At 43.8% G+C, this 19085-nt stretch overlaps 1 protein-coding gene across 1 annotated transcript in view; it reads right to left on the reverse strand.

Moving 5' to 3' along the window:
• The window catches only part of DOCK2 (dedicator of cytokinesis 2), a 520353-nt gene that overhangs the window by 481650 nt on the left and 19618 nt on the right, over positions 1–19085 (reverse strand). The window contains exons 3-8 of the mRNA XM_019487133.2: positions 18860–18900; positions 14743–14798; positions 14262–14358; positions 10583–10731; positions 6294–6429; positions 4355–4509 (exon numbers count right to left, since the gene is read on the reverse strand). Coding sequence (XP_019342678.1) covers positions 4355–4509; positions 6294–6429; positions 10583–10731; positions 14262–14358; positions 14743–14798; positions 18860–18900 — 634 coding nt within the window. The remainder of the gene's footprint in view (positions 1–4354; positions 4510–6293; positions 6430–10582; positions 10732–14261; positions 14359–14742; positions 14799–18859; positions 18901–19085) is intronic.

Genomic DNA, 19085 nt, shown 5'->3' on the forward strand with positions numbered 1-19085 from the left:
CCTCAAGGCTATAAAAAAAGCCTGCTGCTGGCCCCAACCCCAGGACTATGCTTTTCCTACTCTCTCCCTGGCACCAGGCTATTTTTAACCCCCTTGCCTCTCTCCCCAATAAACAACCCGCCAAAGACTAGCCCCCTGGCCCTCCAAACCCTGCAAACTCCTCCTCCCCTTGCATCCCACATGCTGTTTCCAGTGCCATTTTTACCAGCATTTGCTAGTTCCAGGAGCTGTACGAGTTGGGGTAGGGGGAGAGGTGGGTGGGAATCAAGGCAAGTTGGTTCACAGGCTGGGGGGGGGTGGAAACAGGACTGTTCATCTGGGCATTGGGGCTAAAAATAGCCCCTGGTACTGAGGAGTGGGGAAAGAGAGCCCCCTGTCCCCTCAAGCTCCCCCGATCCTATTAAACCCTCCCAGATACCCTAATCCTCCCTGTGGACCCCATCTGCCCCTTAACCCCCTCACAGACCCTGCTTTCCCCCCTAATTCCCTGATTCCCCCCCCCATGAACCCCACCTGACCCCCTTTGAACCTGCTTTTCCCTCAGTCTCCTGCACCTCCCCATCCCAACTTACTTTTGATCAGATGGACATTTTTAACTCAACCTAACCTCCTCTTAACCTCCCTGAGGCCTGTATGTTAGGTGCTCCAACACATACTGCGTGGTGCATGGTGTTGGCTTTGAAATAGCATTTAAAGGTCTGATTTTGGGGGGGAATTGGCTTATAGGTATAGATATATATATATATTAAAAGGGTTCAAGATGTGTAGCAGGAATTAATTGATTTGTAAGCGTCTGGGTTTCACACACACAGTTTCATATAGCCCTGGAGGTAAACAGGCTGTCTAACACAACAAAGCCAATGGATGGACGTGGCCTGAGAATTGAGGGGGCATATACTATACTGTCTAACACAACAAGGTCAACAAGGACACAAAGTCTGGGAACCAAGGGACTATGTACAATACTGCCCATAACATGATAAGTGGCACCAGCTACAAGGCCTCAGAGCAGGGGGGGGATGAGTCCCAGTTTTGGGGGAACAGACCAAATTAGGAGAAGTCCCAGAAAGCTATATGGATGTGAGACCACAGAGGCAACCAACCAGAGATAGCCACAGATGAAGAGTCATCAGGAGTCGGAAGGGAAGGAGAATACAAAGGCAGAGACTTGAGAGTAACAAAAGGGTCCCTCCCTGTCTGTCCTTTCTGTCCCTCCCTGTCCCACCTGGGTTCCTCCTCCTACTCCTCCCTGAGAGGGGTCCCATCCTCATCCCATGGGAAGGGTCCCTGAGGCCACCATGGACTGAGGGCATACCAGCAGCCCATATCATACACCCCACTGGAGGGGGGCTGTGGGCCTCAGCATCCCACCTCCAGCCTACTGACACCTAAGAGAAAAAGCCTCGGAGTGGAGCCTGCATCCTGACCAGATGTACTTTGACTCTGATGACACCTCTAGGATTTGTAGATATAGAATTGTTTGTTTGTATTGTTTTGTGTTTTGTTTTGTTTGTTTTTTTTTGGGGGGGGGGGTTGTTATCACTGTGTATCAATAAATTTGCCTATTATCAAATGGAAAGGTTGTGATCAGTCTGAGGTTTGTGCTTGCCCAGAACAAAGGTATACGGGCTGGGTCCTAAATCCAGCGCCAACACATGGGTCCACTTGGGACCCAGAAGCAGCACCAGAGACTGGATGATGTGGCTCTGTGGGCTCAACGCAACCTGTGACCTTCACCTTGTGCACATAATCCTGCAACAATGGAAGTGAACTAAATTGCCCCAAATTGGACCCTAGATGAAGTAATGTTCATGCTGAAGTTGAATCACTACAGTCTCATACACAGTAACAGTTATAGTGCAAGAGCTACAGCACAGTCCTATGCAGCAGCTCCCCATGCCTTGTAAAATGCTACAAGTGTACAAGGAGAATGTATAGCATTTGAAAACTTGTCTAAGTCTATCTCAACCATGAAACTGGGCCAATCACCCACAGAAATCCTTGCCTCTTACAAGTGTCCAAGTTGGTTCAAACCTTGATTACCTGAGACACAGTACCCACTAATACCTGAACCAGCTTGGAACAAAAACTGCAAATCATTGTACTTATATAGTTTCAACCGGCTAATTGCCTGTCAAGAATGATGAGTGGGTGGTGCGGGCAGGGACAGAGGCCTGTGTCTCGCTACCCCCACCCACCTTCAGGGCCAGGTCCATTCCCCTTTTCCTCCACTCTACCATGGGGCCAGGCCTGGCCTTTCCACCCTTCCCACCACTGTTGCAGGGCTGGGCCCACCGCTTCCCTCCCCTCCCCCACCTCCCCACTGTCATTTCCAGGCCGGGTTGGTCCCAATGTGCACCCCCCCATACCCTCTGTTTTGGGGCCAGGTTGGGCCCAGTGTGCCCCCCACCATTGTTGTGCCGGCACTGGGCCCACCCCCCTACCTTCCTCACTGCTGTTTCAGGGCCAGAGCAGGCCCAGAGCACACCACCCAGTCTCCCTGCCACCATTTCAGGGTCGGGCCCACTCCTCCCATGCTCTCACCCCACCAGCATCGGCCTGGGTCTGCTGCTTTCCACCCCCTACTGCCGTGGCAGGCTGGCTTCTCCCCCCCCCACCTCAGGCTGCTCCTTCCCTCTCCCTGCATTGGGAGGGAGCAGCACATGACAGAGGCACTGCTGGCCTCACCCCCCCGCCCTGTGGTGTCCCAACCCCCCACCCTCCCCCGCGCTACTGCCACCTCCAAGAAGAAAGGAGGTGCCTCGCTGGCCTCACTCCCCCCATTCTGTCCTCTCCATTGCCACTGTGTCCCTACCATCATGGCAATATTCCACCGTGACGCCACCTCCTGTCCAAACGCTGTATTTGCACTCTGATTGGTTGTTTCCATAAGCCAATCAGAGTGTGAATAAAGCATTATGGACAGAGAATGGGGCTTTTATAATATTAAGTGGTTCTTGGTACTCTGGTCATCTCCTCCCTCTTGTGTTTCTACTTCCTGTGGTTTCAAGTGCCTGGCTCAAACTCTTAGTGACAAAGACTGTTCTTTCACTGCCTGAAAATAAACTACCTAACACAATGGCAACCAATCCCAAACTCTGCCCTGGAAGTGCTACCCCATCCCTGTGCTACTAACTTCTGAAAAACTGGAGAGGGTCCTGCTAAGAGAAATTGGAGCATTTGGATACAAATGATGGTGGCAGTGAAGGAAAAAGACGGACACCACAACAAAGCATGCTTCAATTTCCCTACACCAATCTTCAGCCTTGAGGGATTTTCCCCTCTTTTAAGCTACATGTTTATTATCTTCCCATTCTAAAAGGAGGTTTCATGAAATAGCAAAAATTAACAGATTAGAGCAAGTTTTATTAGTTTCATGAAACTTCCCAAAACACATAATTGGTCAAAGAATAATTTCCTTTCTAAATAACGTTGAATCCAGCAGATTCATTTCTGAGAACTTACTATCCAACTCCATTATAAGCTAATATATGAAACGAAAGGGGAGGAGGCGGTAGAGAGACAGAGAGAGACAGATAAGTTGTAGTCTTACTCTAAACATACTTTGAACTCACCCATCTGCTTTTTTCTATGACAGTTTAAGTTCTTCAAAATCAACCACACAATATGCACAGAAAGCCAGGGAAACTATCACAATTAAATTACTTTTAAGCCATTGACAATCAGATGATTGTATTGCCCAATGCCTGTTGTAAAAAGCCCCCGTTTTGACAGTGAGACAAAGGATCATCATTTTCCATAACAAAGTTCTGTATTTATGAAAACTATACCTAAATGCCCTTATATTGTATGCATACCAGTGATAAAAACAAATTTCACAATTATTTTTTTCTAAATATTCTAACAAATGGCTAAACTTCTGTCCCAGCACATTGCTATTGTGATTGAGTGGCTCAGACTGAACTCAGACTAGTCACAGAGAACTGACTAAAGTCTCAGGTCTTAGCTGCTATATCTACTATAAATAATTGTTTCCCTCCAAAGTCTGAAGAAAATCAAAACCAACTGATGATGTAATATTATTAACCTTTGTACAAGTAAACCTAAATGTTGAGGTCATCACTTGGCTTTAATGGAGTACCAGTATTTTTCTTAAGTTTTCAGAGGGTTCTACACAGTTTTTTTTCCCTCAATATATGAACTGGGCAGGAATTCTTTAATAATACATAAAATTAAATTCTACTGAACATGTGCTTTTGCCTTTAACTATTTTCTCTTTTTTCCTCAATAATTTCCTTCTATTCATGCATTTTTGTATTTTGACTCATTACCTTCCTTACCTCATTTATCCAACTCAACTTTAACATTATTTTTTCAGTGGTAATCAGCTTACCTTATAATGGTTTGCTTCTGTGGATCATATAGTGACATGAAGAGTTCTGCATCCTCTCCTATGCGGCATACGAAGTTTCTTACAAAAACATAAAGGCTATGGGTAGGGGATGAGGACCTTCGAGAGTATGCTCCGTAGTCTGATTGATCCTTTGACTACACACAGGAAGAGGAAATTATCAGCCAGACCAAACTAACTAGAATGCTAGCAAGACTTGCAAGTATGCTTCTACTGATCTGCTATATATAAAGTTAGCTTCCAAAAAGATAAATTCTGTTCTCAATTAAAACACTAGTGTAGTGAAGGACTTGCATCAGAAATGTTTATTGATACTCTATAGTCTCCTCAAACTGGTGATAATTGTCCCATATGTTTCTTGATAAAAGTGACTGATTGAGGCATATACATACCCATAGATTATATGAAACCCAGTCTTAAAAGAAGCTTGAAACCCTCAGAAGTTTGAATCTGCATTTAACTGGATAAAGCGTTCACATGGGAGATGGGAGACAAGGATTTAAAGACTCATTCAGAGAAGGGATTTTAACTTAGTTTTCCCACTCAGCATCTTGAGAGCTTCAACCACTGAGCTATAGAATAAAAAGGGGAAAAACCTCTGTCACCTCCTCCTCTGGTTGTTTCTGAAAATAAAACACTGACTGCCCTTACAGTTCTGCAAAGCAGTCCAGCAGACCTGCTATAGATGTCTTTATAGCATGCCTGCCAAATATAGCTTTTTGAGGAAAATAGATAACAAGGACAATTTTGGAATTGTAGGTGGGCTTGTATATGAGCAAGGCACTTAACTCCTCAATCCCATCAAAACAAGAGGTATCTGCAGAATTCAATGTAGCAAAACTTATGTTGAAACCTGAGATGCCTAAAAGAAAGTAGGGGCCTCCAGGGTTATGTATCAGCTAAGCAAGAGTTTTCCAGATTGCATCTTGTATGTATACCTACACTTCATCACAGTCCCACTTCAGCCACTTCTTTCCCTTTTCACCATTCCAACACTTTTTTTTAAAGAAGAAATAGAACAAAACTTCAGCGGAGTTTTGATCTAGTAGGCTAGGGACAGACATTACACAAACTGGTATGTGACTGAAAATGGTTCAGATCTGTAACACAGCAGAAGTTCAGTGCACATAAACTGCTTTTAAATTAAACCGATTTAAGATAAGCCTGGATGGACGTAGTATCAGACTTCATGGATTTAGGTTAAATTGGTTTACTGAACTTCTTTCCCAGATCCCCTTCAGAATCAACTTAACTCACAGTCCCCCAGCATCCCAGGATGCTTTATATTTCCCTGCAAATCTCCCCTTGCAGGGTGGGCAGGCTAGCTTTGGCACAAGCTGAACACTCCAACTGAGCAGGGAGGCATGCTGTAGTGTTCCCTGGCTTCTGGCCTTGGATATTACAGGCATGTGGCTGCATTTGCAGAATCAAAAGTGAATGTCTCAGACAGGCAATAACTCATGCCCCATTCATCAGTATTGTCAAAACTCTGTACTTAGTCAAAGCTTCTAAATCCTAGCTAAGTGACCTGAACTCCACAGGAGCAGTTGTATGTAGCCAGCAGTGACACAGACTCCTTAGCTGCCTAAGAAGGTTTATTTTAAGTGCACAGGTTTGAAATCTTCACATTAATATTAAATTCAGTGCCAACTGTCAGCACTGTCACTACTTGATTCTTATATTATACCAGCATTTGTATTTTACACCTAATTAAAGACATCATACAACTTGCTGAAAAAGAGTTATTAACAAAGAATTTACCAGGAAGTTTGGTAAATCAAGGTAAAACTTTACAGCTAAAATAAAAAACATCCCTACATTTATAAACTGACAAAGGAAAACTATCTTACATTTAAATAAACAACAGAAAATGGTAAAACTCTTTATAACAGGAAGTGCCAGTTTGGCCAATTGTTCATACCATTTCTTCTTTAATTCGCTCTGTGATTTTATTAGTTGCTTCTTCATGTGCATGAAATAGACTAATGACATTGGCTTTATCTGGATCCAAGATATTTCCGTCTTCATCTCTAACTATTAAATCTAGCTCAAGTATCCTGTGGAGATAAAAAGCAGCATATGACACAAAATTATTTTAGTCTGGAAAAACAAATTAAGTTCCATTAACTGCCTTCACAAATACTTAAGGTGTTCAGCAACTGGTTCCATTTATTTAAAAATCTGACTATATATGAAACAAGAGTTTGTGGCAAGTAGTATTTATTTGGCCAAACAACCTCAAAACAAAAACATCTTTCTCCTTATGGTTTGTCAGTATTCACTTCCTCTTAATCATTTTAAGGTTCTGTACTGTCATCTGTTACTGTAAAATTACCATGCTGCTATGAACAGAACATGCATTCACCCTTGCGTGGTGGGATGTTAGCTTAAAAATGGTATTTAAAGTTTTGGTTTTTTGGGAACTGGCTTATAGATATATATATATTAGAAATAGTGTAAGATGGGCAGCAGGGTTTAACTGATTTCTAAAGAGCTTGTGTCTCGCAGTCACATGAGATCACAGCCTTGGAAGCAGACAGGCTGTCTAGCACAACAAGGCCAACGGATACACACATAGTCTGGTAAACAGAGGAAGTATGTACCATACTGCCCATAACATAAGATAAAGTGACACCAGATACAAGACCCCAGAGCAGGAGGGCCTGAGTCCCAGTTTTGGGGGAACAGACCAAATTAGAAGAAGGCCCGGAAGGCAACGTGGACGTGACAACCAACCAGAAACAGGCATGGATGAAGAGTCATCAGAAATCATCAAGAGGGAAGGAGAATACAAAAGCAGAGACTTGAAACTAACAAAGGGTCCCTTCCTTTTCCCTACCCATCCTTCTACCCAAGAGGGTCTCTGTCCTCATCCCCATCCCGTGGGAAGGGTCAACAAATCAGATCCCATTGTGCCTTATTTCCCATGCAGCGGGAGTCCAGGAGCTTGATTCATGCTCCCCCTGCACTAACAAGTGGCAAGTTCCCATGACTAGGAGGCCCCACAGCTGACAGGGTTCCCAGTCGTGGGGGGCACACCACAAGTTTCCACAGGTGGGAGCCTTGTCAGCTGATCCGGGCTTCCAGCAGTCCCCATGCCTGATGCAGGCTTCCAATCATGGTGGTGCTCCAGGTATCCCAGCAGCTGGGAGATGGCAGCCAACATGGGCTTCAAGCCACAGGGTTACTCCTGGTACTGCCTGGCTGGAAGACTGCATCATGTCTGCCAGCCATGGGGGTGCCTGGAAGCCCGTGTCAGCTGGAAGCCTGCCTCAGCTGCAGACTCCCAGCTGCAGGGATGCGTTATCTACATGTCGCACATAAGGCACAATTAACCAGTTAATTGCGTCTTAAGTGTTCACCCAGACACACATTCAGTCAATAAATGGTGTGCTAAATGGAGGAATAAACCACAAAGTTATTTCACAAAATACGTGCAATAATTTTGTGGCTCATTCCTACCATGCCATTAACTGAACATGTGGCCAGAGGCCCCTATCTGCAAGCTGCGTCAGCTGATAGGATCCCCCAGCTGGAGGGACCCATGTGCACCCCTGAGCTTATGAGCTCCCATCTGACAGGATGTCAGCCACGAGGGGTGCTCCATGAATCCCTGCAGCTGAGGCGGGCTCCCAGCTGCAGGGTTGCTTTAGACATCCCCGCACCTGTGAGACCACATGTGACTGGACCTTGAAACTCTGCATAAACTTTGTTCTCTCACCTTCAACAAAAGCTATATCTCACAGGTTTTTATCCCTCAAAACTACTGCTTAATTGGCAGTACTAGACTGTGAACACAAGGTGACCTGTGTGGGTTTAGATCTTTGGAAGGATTATGAAAATGTCTAAAGCTGAATATGTTAAATGGTTATGGAGATAAATTATATGAAATGATCCTCCCAATATCTATATATCTGAATGATTGACAGAGATCTTGTGTACTGAAATGGCTGCAGACAGGTAGTTGGATGATGATGTTTGAAAAACACTCAACGTTGAGTCTGCTACTGCAGCAAGGCTAAGGAAGAGGACTAGTATATAACTAAGATGTATTGTTTAGAGTAACACTTCTCAACCAGGTGCTGCAACATGCTGGGGTGCTATTAGGAGTGCCATGGAAGCAGCAGCCAGGCAAAACTGCCCCACATTTCCCTGCATTAGGCTTCTCTAATCAGCCTAAAGCAGGCAGAAAAGCTGACTCCTGCTGTGCAGCTCTTCCTGGTCCAGTGGCCCTATGGCCTTTTTGGGAACTGTCCCATCCACTTCTCTTGGGGATGAAGGTGTCACGGCGGGGTCCTCGCGGAGGGCCGTGATCTCCTTGAGGCCCTCTCACTGTGCTACTCCGGCCTGAGGGCATCCTCCATTCTCGCCCGCCACGTCTTGATGTAATATGTAATAGGGAGGCTGCCTTGTGTTTCCTCGGGCCTGTCAGCTCCTGGACCTCTCGTGGGTCTCCCCGTACAATGGGCGCTACCCAAGCGCCTTAGCCTTATGGGCTATGCGTAGCTCTTACCTCCCCTGCTACCACGCCCCAAGCCTCGCAGATGTAAAGGACGTTGTTTGGTCTATACGCCCGCTTCCCGGGCCTCCTCTCTCATGTGGCCCACTCTGGGCTCTCTCTCTCGTGCCCAGCCTCTTGCTGGGACTCCCGTCTAGCCCACTCTGGGCCTCCCCTGCTGGTGTGGTTCCGCTCCAGGACTCTCCAGCGGGCCACCGGTCCTATGGGCCAACCGCACGGACACCCTCCCTGACTCTGGCTCCCTGCGCTGCTACTCCCTGTCTTCTCAGGGGCAACCGCAGCGCCCTGCCTTGGTCTGAGGGAGGGATTGCCGCACTGGCCTGCGGCCGGGCTCATTATGCCCGTGCGCCCACACTGGGCTACTCAACAAAGCACGATGGCGTTCCCCTTTCTGGGGCTCGCCGCGCCCACACTGGGCTACTCCATAACATACAAGGGTGTTCCCCCTCTCTGGGGGCTCGCCGCGCCCACACTGGGCTACTCCATAACATACAAGGGTGTTCCCCCTCTCTGGGGGCTCGCCGCACCCACACTGGGCTACTCCATAACATACAAGGGCGTTCCCCCTCTCTGGGGGCTCGCCGCGCCCACACTGGGCTACTCAATAACGTACAAGGGCGTTCCCCCTCTCTGGGGGCTCGCCGCGCCCACACGGGGCTACTCAGTAATACCGCCCCTTTCCTGGGGCCGGGGGGTTATGTTCCCCCCACACGCAATCCGGGGTCTCGGTCCCCGTCCGCAACCTACGGGTTGCACCTGCGACCCACTGGCCGCGCTCCTCGCCGCCAGCTGCTCGGGCAGTGGCGTGCGAGCTGCGCCTTCCCTGGCGCTATGAACAATAATGCGCCCTCCTGGCGCTAGGGCACCCCACACTCTCTGGGGTCCCTGTGATTGAGGCCTCCTCCAACCCCTACAGCCTCACCCAAGCCTCCGGGTGTAATAATACAAACGCAAAGCAAAACCACAAGCCCCTAGGCTGTAACACAAATGCAAGCCGCCTGGCCATAACTCATCATCATAGCTCAAGCCTCCAGGGCTATCATGAGCTGTACTTGCGACTTAGGCTCCTTCCCATATCTCGGCCGAGGGAGCTCCTGCCTCTCCGGCTGCTGGCAGAGAACTGCCAGTCTGGCTTCGGCCCTGGGCTTTATAAGGGCCAGGCCCTGCCCCCTACAGGCAGCTGGCTCCGCTTGGTTGCTCCGGCAACCCACAGCTGCGCTCATTACCTCAGCAAGCCTCAGCTGGGCTTGTTATATCAGGCCAGGGCACGCTCACTCACTCCCTGGCAGTTTCTCCTCTCTTAGGAGCAGGCACCAAGGTGCCCTGCGACAGAAGGTTTACAAAGCAGAAGGCAGCTCCTGCCTGCTTTAGCCTAATAAGAGAGCCCTAATGCAAGAGGAGTGAGTGCTGGTGGCAGAGCCCTTCCTGGCACACTAGGTAGTTTCATCTGGAGGCAGCAGAACCCTGCTGAAAACCACTGAGGTAAGTTGAGGCACCACTAATAGTGTTTCTCAGCTGGTGGTACCATCACATTAAAAAAAGTGGAAGTGGCATGCCATTACCCTGAAAAGGTCAAGAACCACTGATCTAGAGACAAGTACAGAGAAAGAGAATATTTCCAACTGTAAAAAGGAGAAGTCTGGAAATAGAGAAATGTTTCTCAGTACTACTTTACCCCAAATAAAGCTTACCTATTACCATAATCAATTTTGGAAGTGACTTTTTGTTTGAGCTCTTTAAGTTCATCTTTAGGCAGTGTCCCTGAGAGAAGCTGTGATCTCCACTCCATTAAGTCGTACATCATAGATTGCACCTGCTGGAACTGCTCTTTTTTGTTTGCCTAAAACACAAAATATTAGCATAGGTTTCAAGCTTTGTTTCACTTCACGATCCTACATTTCTCTTTGTTGCTGTAGCACATTGGGGTCACAGGGGCAGCCATGACACCCGCTGCTGGCTCCACAACTGTGCCCCACTTTGCCTTCCCTTCTGTCTCACCCACCATGCCTTGATATAATTGTAGGATGAAGAGGGAGGCTGCCCACAGGCCTTAGCATGGGCCTCAATCCAGCCAAATCCCCACTGGGGCTCCCCAGTACCCTGCTGGTCTTAACTACACTACACTCAGGCCTCTTCCCGGGCCTTACTATTCACAGGCCCCTCACTAGATCTTTCTGGCTATGCCACTGCAGGGCACCTATATCTTTAAGGGCAAATTATGTGGCTCTATTCCTCTCCTACACCATGAAGCCTCACAGGTCTTGCTGTATTGTTACTCTCCTGTTGGGGCTTCAGCCTCCTTGGCCACCACCCATTTCCTTTTAGCTAGGCCTTCTAGCCCAGGCCCACTGTACTGGACATGGCTTTGAGGCACCAGCTCTGGTCTACCTTTCTTGGACACCAGGCCCCTGGCCCCTGCCTGACTGCACCTCTCTTAGGTGCTGGGCCCCTTGCCCATCAGGTTGTACCCCTCTTAAGCACCGGGCCCCTGGTTCCTGATCAGCTCCATAGCCTCAGGCTCTGCCCTGCTCTGCTCTGGGCTCAACACTTGTTCAGGCCTTGAGCCTGCCTCAGGCCCCTTAGGCACTAATGGGACCTTTGTATACCACCCCTTACACTCCCAACCCAAGCCACTGGTGCTAAACTGCAACTCAAACAATAAACCCCCAGGCTACAACAGAAACAGTCTCCTATGGGCCCATCAACATCAACACAAAGGGGGAGCAGCCCTCTGTACCTTTAAATGGGAAAACTTCCACTCACTCTTTTCTTGCTGACTTTAGGCTCACCTAGGATTTCTACTTAGGCAAGGCATACCTCCTTGTTCACATTACAGTCAGCTAAGCGCTCCTCTCTTTACTTCTCAAAACAACCCTACAAAATGACTCTCAGATTGAAGCTATACTACCAAGCTCAAGCCAGACAGGCCTTCCCACTCTCCAGTACTCATAAATCAATTTCCCAGGCAATCATGGCTTCATGTTCCTCTCCCAACCTGGGGTCCTACTCAAACTCCCCTGTGTACTGGCCTTCTTACTGTTTAGCCTTTGAATTCCTAAGTATTCAAGCCACACTTGGAAGCTAAGCAGGCAACCACTTCCAGCACCAGTCTTGTCTTTCTCCCCCTCTTAAAGTCTTCCCAGAAGATGTAAAAAGTTGACTTTCCTAACTCCTCCTGAAAGTAAGTCTCAGATAAAATCCCCCTTTGTTCTGCAGGAAGAAAACAAATGTTAATAGCATTGGGGTGGTTGTGGTGGAAAGTTTTTCTCTTCTAAGCATTATGGGTTTTTTTTAAAGGAGTTAATTTTGCAAAAAAAATTCCCAGCATGAGAAATTCTGGCAATGATTTTACCCCTTCATGTGGAAACGTTGATGCTAATATTAAAATACTGCATATAAATTCTGGCATCCACATTTTACAGAAATTATTGAAAAATTGAAGGAAGTACCAAAAATGGTATGGAAACAATTCAAGGGTCTTCCAGTGAATTTTAGAGTATTCAATCTGCATCCAAACTCTGAACTGTGACTTGATTATCAACTACAAATACTTTGATGAAGAGAAAAGCAGAGGCCGCAAAAAGGCATTCATTTCTACTGGTGGAAATTTCTCTTTCCTGGTCCCCAGGAGGAGTCAAGTGGTAGGAAAGTGTACAGGTGTTCATTTGTCCAGGAAAAACTCTCTGGGGGCAATCTATACCATTTTTTGTTTGGGGAAATCTGTAGTTGTCCAGAAAGAGAAAAGTAACACCTGTACATACCCAGAGAGTAATCAACAGTTCTTTAACCTAGCAGAAAGAAGCAAACCAAAAGACAGTGATTGGGAGTCTGAAGCATGAGAAATTCAAATTGGGCATTTTTTGTTTTAAGGAGTAGGGATGGTCAACCATTGGAAGAAGCTGCCATAGACTAGATGCATTTTACTCAAGCAAGTCATTGTACACAATACAGGGGTAATTTAAAAGCTTATAAAACACTACATGATCTAATGATCTATTCAGGTATTAGGATTTTGAATTTTAAACCTCCAGGGGTGTGCCTTTCCCTCCATCCCTACTTTCCATACCAAAACATACCTTGCTGACAATTTTTTGGTCCTCTTGTCCTAGATGCAGTTTTCAGCAGAAATATTTTAATTTTCAGGTGTCACATATTTTGGTTGGATGGCTGGAAGGAACTTTTATGTAAAGCGCGGGCACCTCAAAAATCTAATTTAGAAAAAAATACCTTGATTTGCTATTAAAAATAGTTTTTTTATAGCATATTTTCAGCCAGACCTAACTCCAAAGGGCATTGTTCTGCCCTTTGCTCTTCAAAAGTGGAGTTACAAAGAAGTTCAGATTAAATTTGAAAGTCAGCCTTTTGTTTTGAAACAGGCTTGTTTTTTTCAGAGAAGGTTTTCAGACCAGTTAAACAAACTTAACTTAGTTTAAAAGGTGTCCTTTTACTATTCCTTTACTCACACGATCAGTTTTGTATTTCAGGATTGTATCCATGTGTAGACAAAACAAGAGGCATGTATGCATGACACTTTAAAGTGGGCTAAATGCTTTTGCACTGCTTTAATGGTGTCAGTGTTTGCATGCCTTGGCAACGTATTGTGCATTCATTCCAGCCGCTGTAGGAAAGCTGGCGGTATAATGTGCCTTAAATGACTTTAGGCAGCCCAGAGACCACACTGCCTGCTGGCAGCTTGCCCTCCCCTCCCTGCTGGTGAGGCAGGTAAGTCAGCAGGGTGTGTGCACAACACAGGGGTTTCATCAACCTTAAATTGAAGTTGTGCTTTTTAAAACCCACCAGTTCAATTTAGGGCCCCTGTTTCATCTATACACACCCCTAATTCACTTAAGTGTAAAGTTAATCTCACCCCATGTAAATTGTCAAATGTTCCTAAGAGCAGCATGCTATCAAAGGTCCTGAACAATTTTACTCAAACTTCCTACCAGCACTTTAAAGCATGTTGAAGCACCAGCACTTTGAAGCCTGTGATGGCCACCTTCTTTGAATACACACACATTGTACCAGCTACATATCTTACAGAATATGACCCAGACACGGGAGATTACAGTTTAAATTATTAGCACAAAGATATACTACTTCTAAGCAGTACTTTAAAGCTATGCCTTTTATTGTAAAATAATTAGAGAACACTGTATTGATCCAAATACTTTGATAGAGAATTAAAGTAATTAAATTCTCTCTCACATCCTGTCTTGTACCCTTGAAATAAAATACCAATTACAATGAGCGCTTGATACATATAAATAGGTCTATTTAACATGCATAATGTCGAATTCAAAGTGGCATGAAATATTTTTCCTCCAATTTTCCATCCTATTTTAGTCATGGGGGAAAAAATCTACTTCTCACCACATAGAGTTGTTTCCAGATGTTACCCCATTCCCAGAGTGTAGTGGTAACTTCTTGCACCAATGGAATTTCAGCAGGTATTATATTCTCTTGATTTCTAAGGAAAGGGGAAATAGACTCAAATTAACTGAACCAACATATGAAAAAAAATCAACCTAAGTACTTAACATTCTAAACTTTAATCTGTAGACAGTCATGATCTGTACATTAAGAAAAGGAAATTAAAAAAAAAATACTAATATCCATGTTTCCCCCTCACTAGCTTGTATAATTAAGGCCAACTAAGACTGCATAAAAGGAGTAAAAATACCTTAATTAGTTTGAGAGTGTACATAAAATTCAATTGTTTTCTAACTCCACAAGTGATTAAGAGCCCCCAAAAATATGAAGCCATTTTCCAAGTGGGTTTTTAATTTCATTTTAGACAGAAGTCACCCATTAAAATTAGGCAATAGCTTAAGAGAAAAAAAAAATTAAATACCTTTTCTTTTCTGCTGTAACTTCTTTGATGTGGATAAAGGATTTAGGAAATATTCCCTGTTGGAATCAAACACATTTTTGTTATTTTAAACCAGCTTTTCTTACCTAAAACTTTAACAAAACCATCATGACTTGTTCTTTTAATCAGTGAAGAAACAAATCATTTCTCAAAATGGCTAGTCCAGGTCTGGGTTCACATACCTGGTAGCAGGTTTGTCACCAATCTTTTCAATCATGGGGCACATCCCCACAAGCACACATGTACAGTTTGTGGTGCTGCAAGTCTGTCTGTGTTGCCACAAACCATACATACTGCACATGCAGGCACTCATCACATTGCTAATTTGCAGCGTGGAAGGGTTTTTTTGACACCAGAAAATCCCAGTGTCAAAAAAAAACCCCACAACAAAAAAGTTGGGGTTCGCACATGCCGGCAGCGTGTGCCACCCAAAACCAGAACCTGGCCAGCTAGAGCCACACTACAGCTGCCAGCCTCCCCTATTCCACCCAGGACAACTTGCTGTGCAGCAGAGTGCACAGGTATGGGCATTCCCTGAGGACAACTAGCAGCGGCACAAATATGTGCCGCTGCTAGCTGTCCCCAGGAAACGCACATTCCTGCTCATGGGGACTTGCCCATGTGGTATAAAATACCCACGGGGGGTTATTTTTCTCTTGTGTAAAAGTTATGCATTAAAAATATTATTGAGGTTATATAAATATAATAATGGGACTCTCCCCTTTGAACACTGATTTTTTTCCTTTCTTAGGGTGGATGCATATACTTATCGTTGTGTCCCCAAGGCTTCCTGCCATGGGTGACAAGATAAGCCTATATATAGCTGCTCCTTCTATCTAGCACACTTATATGTTTGGTAATAACGTCAAAACAATATCCTTAGACTTCTAAAAGGCATTTGACTTGATACCAAAAAGCTGTTTTCATTAAAAAAGCAGAATGATACAAACTCAACATGGTACATATTAAATAAATCAATTGCTTGCTAACTCAGCAAGTTCCCAAAATAAAATTGCAACCAGGAAACCATCATTGAGCAGGTTTGTTTTTAGAGTCTGGTTCTAGTAGAGTCTACTATAACATTATCCTCAGTGCCCTGAAAGAAGACAAAATAAATTACTGATCAAGTTCTTAGATGACCAAAAAAAATGAGAAATGAGAGTTAATGAAGAGGGCACACTGACATAGAACAATCTGGGTCACTTGATAAGCCGGAGACAAGTAAGCAATTCATATTATTATTGCCAAATGTAAAGATCTAGAAAAAAGGAGCAAGGAATGTAAGCCATACTTAAAGGGATGGTGCAATATTCCAGGAAGAAGTTATTTTAAAAAGGATTTGGCTAACCATATGAACACAGGCTCCCAAAGAATTGCTTTCGCCAATACAGCTAGTGTGATCCTTGACGAATAAATACAGAAATATCGAAAAAGGATCAAGAGATCATCTGGCATCCATTTTGGTGCTTACATAACCTGTACCAGTGTATAACTACAGTTCTAGTATTCTCTTTTCAAGAAGGCTATTAACTAATTAAGCACTTAATAGGTTTCCTGAATTTTAGCAGTTGGCAGTGGTGGTAGCAATCCCTCACAGTCAAGGATGATCGCTCCCATGGGTCAAGTAAAGGGCTGTAGATGAGTCCATTAATGGCTAATAAGGCTGATCTGGAGCCTGACCTGTAGTTCTAGAACCCCAGCCACAGTTGCTGTCTAGTTATCTCTGCACCCTGCCATCTCTCCCTTGCAGACTTTTCTCTCCATCTCCTCCTGTTCCCCAAAGCCTCTACATTTATACATTTACATTTATAAATTGTCCATGTATATAATCTAATTACTGGGGGGGGGGGGGGGAGCACTGTCTTAAATTCAGGGTCATCTTGGATTCAAGTAAATAGAGTAGTATGTGCTCTTGTAATTTAAAAATGACAGTGACGATATATATGCACAACTGGAGATTGTTAGGCCACTTAATTATAGGAATTACCACTAGCTCTCCTTATGGTAATGAGGAAATACTAATTGTCATATTGGTTCAGACCACTTGTCCAACTAAATTAATAATCTGTCTGAAAGCAGGAGTAACAGATTTTTTTTAGCGGGAAAGAAATTCAGGGCATGTCTATTATAACCTATCCCCTGCTTTATCCTCTGCTTCATCACTGGTTTAGGAATGTCAGAGGATACACCGCTGTTTACATAATCACTATCAATGGATCTTTCCTCCATGTGTTTCTCAACTATCCTTTTGAACCTGGTTACATCGCCTGCCTCTACAACCTCTTGTGGTAAAGAGATACACAAGTTAACCATGAACTGTGTAAAAAGTAGGACTTCCTGGGCATTTATACACATACTTTTTGGTCCTGTGATGCTCTGGAAAGCCAATGCTTTGGAGAAAACTTGATTAATCAAGTCTGCGCTGCATATGAGCCAACATGCACTGTGATGCATTGCATGCCGTTGTATAAGCGGTGAAATGCGTGTCAGCACGCAGAAAATGATGACGGTACACTTTTAAACTAAATCACCTTCTATGTTTTTTAGTTCAAAAGCTGACCACTGTCATTTTTTCAGCACTGATGTGTATTTCGTCACTTATACGACTGCAAGCATTGCAATGCCAGGTGCTTTTCGAAGCGCCCGGCACTGCGGCACCTACATATCTAAAAACGCCCCTGGTTTTTGTTTGTTACTTTCTGTAGATACCATAACTGACGCAACATTATTTCCTTCTTTATTAGATTTATATACCAACTCACATTTTGTATATTAGATATAGTTATTTTAAAGTGCATCTTGTAATGAATACAAGATTCGGCACCATATTTTTTTTTTCCTGGTATGATAACAAGGATATAAATAGAAGTAAAGAAAGTGAGAGATAAAACAAGGTTTCTAATTTTCTTTTAGTAGAATCCCATTAGGAATTATTATTATTGATGCAATACAAAGTATCTTGGGTTAATAGTTCCAATACATCTGCATGCAAAAATTTTAGACAAAAAGTTAGATTACACAATTAACTAATACTGTTTTGTTTTGTTTCTCTAAAGGAAAAAAGGCTTTGCACATTTGGTTTAAATGGCTAAATCCTCATCAGAAGATGAACCCAACAGCAGGACAGCACCCTTAGCTTCAGGAGAAAAAGTGTGACTGGACTTCCACCTCACTCCAGATTAAACATTTTATGGATAATAAGTGGCAACAAGTACTACCATCTGCTCCAATATGTCACTTGTACAGAAAAGCTTCTACTTAACCTGAAAACAGGCCAGTAATGGGAACAGGCCAGTCAGCCATGACTCCCACCACCTGTTATGAATATTATCAATGTTAGAAAGCTCAGACAATAAAAACATTGAGAGCCTTGGAGAAATAAATTATATATATTTTAGAAAGATAAGGTATTTACTTGCACCAACCTTCCCTTACTCTAAAAACAACATCCCTGAGCAATTTAATGAAACAATAAATAAAACACAGAATTACAAAGAAGTAAATAAAATATGAAGATAAGTTATTTACTTATAGCAGTCTTCATTTGCTTAAAATGTTTTCCCAGAGCGGCTGAGTAAACAAATCAAGCATGTAGGACACCAATATATTAATTAAAGATTTTTAACTTGGATATTACCTACCATGCAAGGAGTAACTACCCATTAAATGTCCTCAAAGGTTTTTTTTTAATTAATTATTTAATTTAAATGCTGCCCTTCCCAACAAAGGCTCATAGTTAAGGTTTGTACAATGTAAATAAATGTATGCCTAATGTGTTTAAGCTGGCCAATACTTAGATCAAATGGTGAAGCACATATTTGCCATAAATCAAATTTACCCAGGTATTTCAAGTCACACCTTCATCAGTCCTTTAATCTACAAACAAAGTAATATTTTTAAAAAGTCTAATGGCTTTAGATAATACTATGTCAAGATTTCAGGTCAAATCTTAGTCACCTTACTTAGCTTCACTGAAACAAATGGAATGAGTTGTTAAGTGATCAGCATTTGACCCTTTCATATTCTACTCTGAAGAAGGTATTTGAAATTGGAAAATGTTTACTTTTAGCACTGAAAGGGATCAAAAGTATGACCTTACCTCTGAGCTTTTATGTCTCACTAGATACCCCTTGTACCAATCTAAAATTAAAACACAGAACACTTAGTCAAAACAAAACAAACACTGGCCTTAGTCACACAAAGTCCTCTATTTAGACATTCTGATTACATGCAATAAGAATACGGATATTGGAAAGTTACAGCATAGGATGTCAAAAGATTAAATACAGCAATGGGAAAATATATAGATTTGCATGGCAGAAGAC

The sequence above is a fragment of the Alligator mississippiensis genome, chromosome 9 (assembly GCF_030867095.1).
Source record: "Alligator mississippiensis isolate rAllMis1 chromosome 9, rAllMis1, whole genome shotgun sequence".
In the NCBI taxonomy this organism is placed as follows: domain Eukaryota; kingdom Metazoa; phylum Chordata; order Crocodylia; family Alligatoridae; genus Alligator; species Alligator mississippiensis.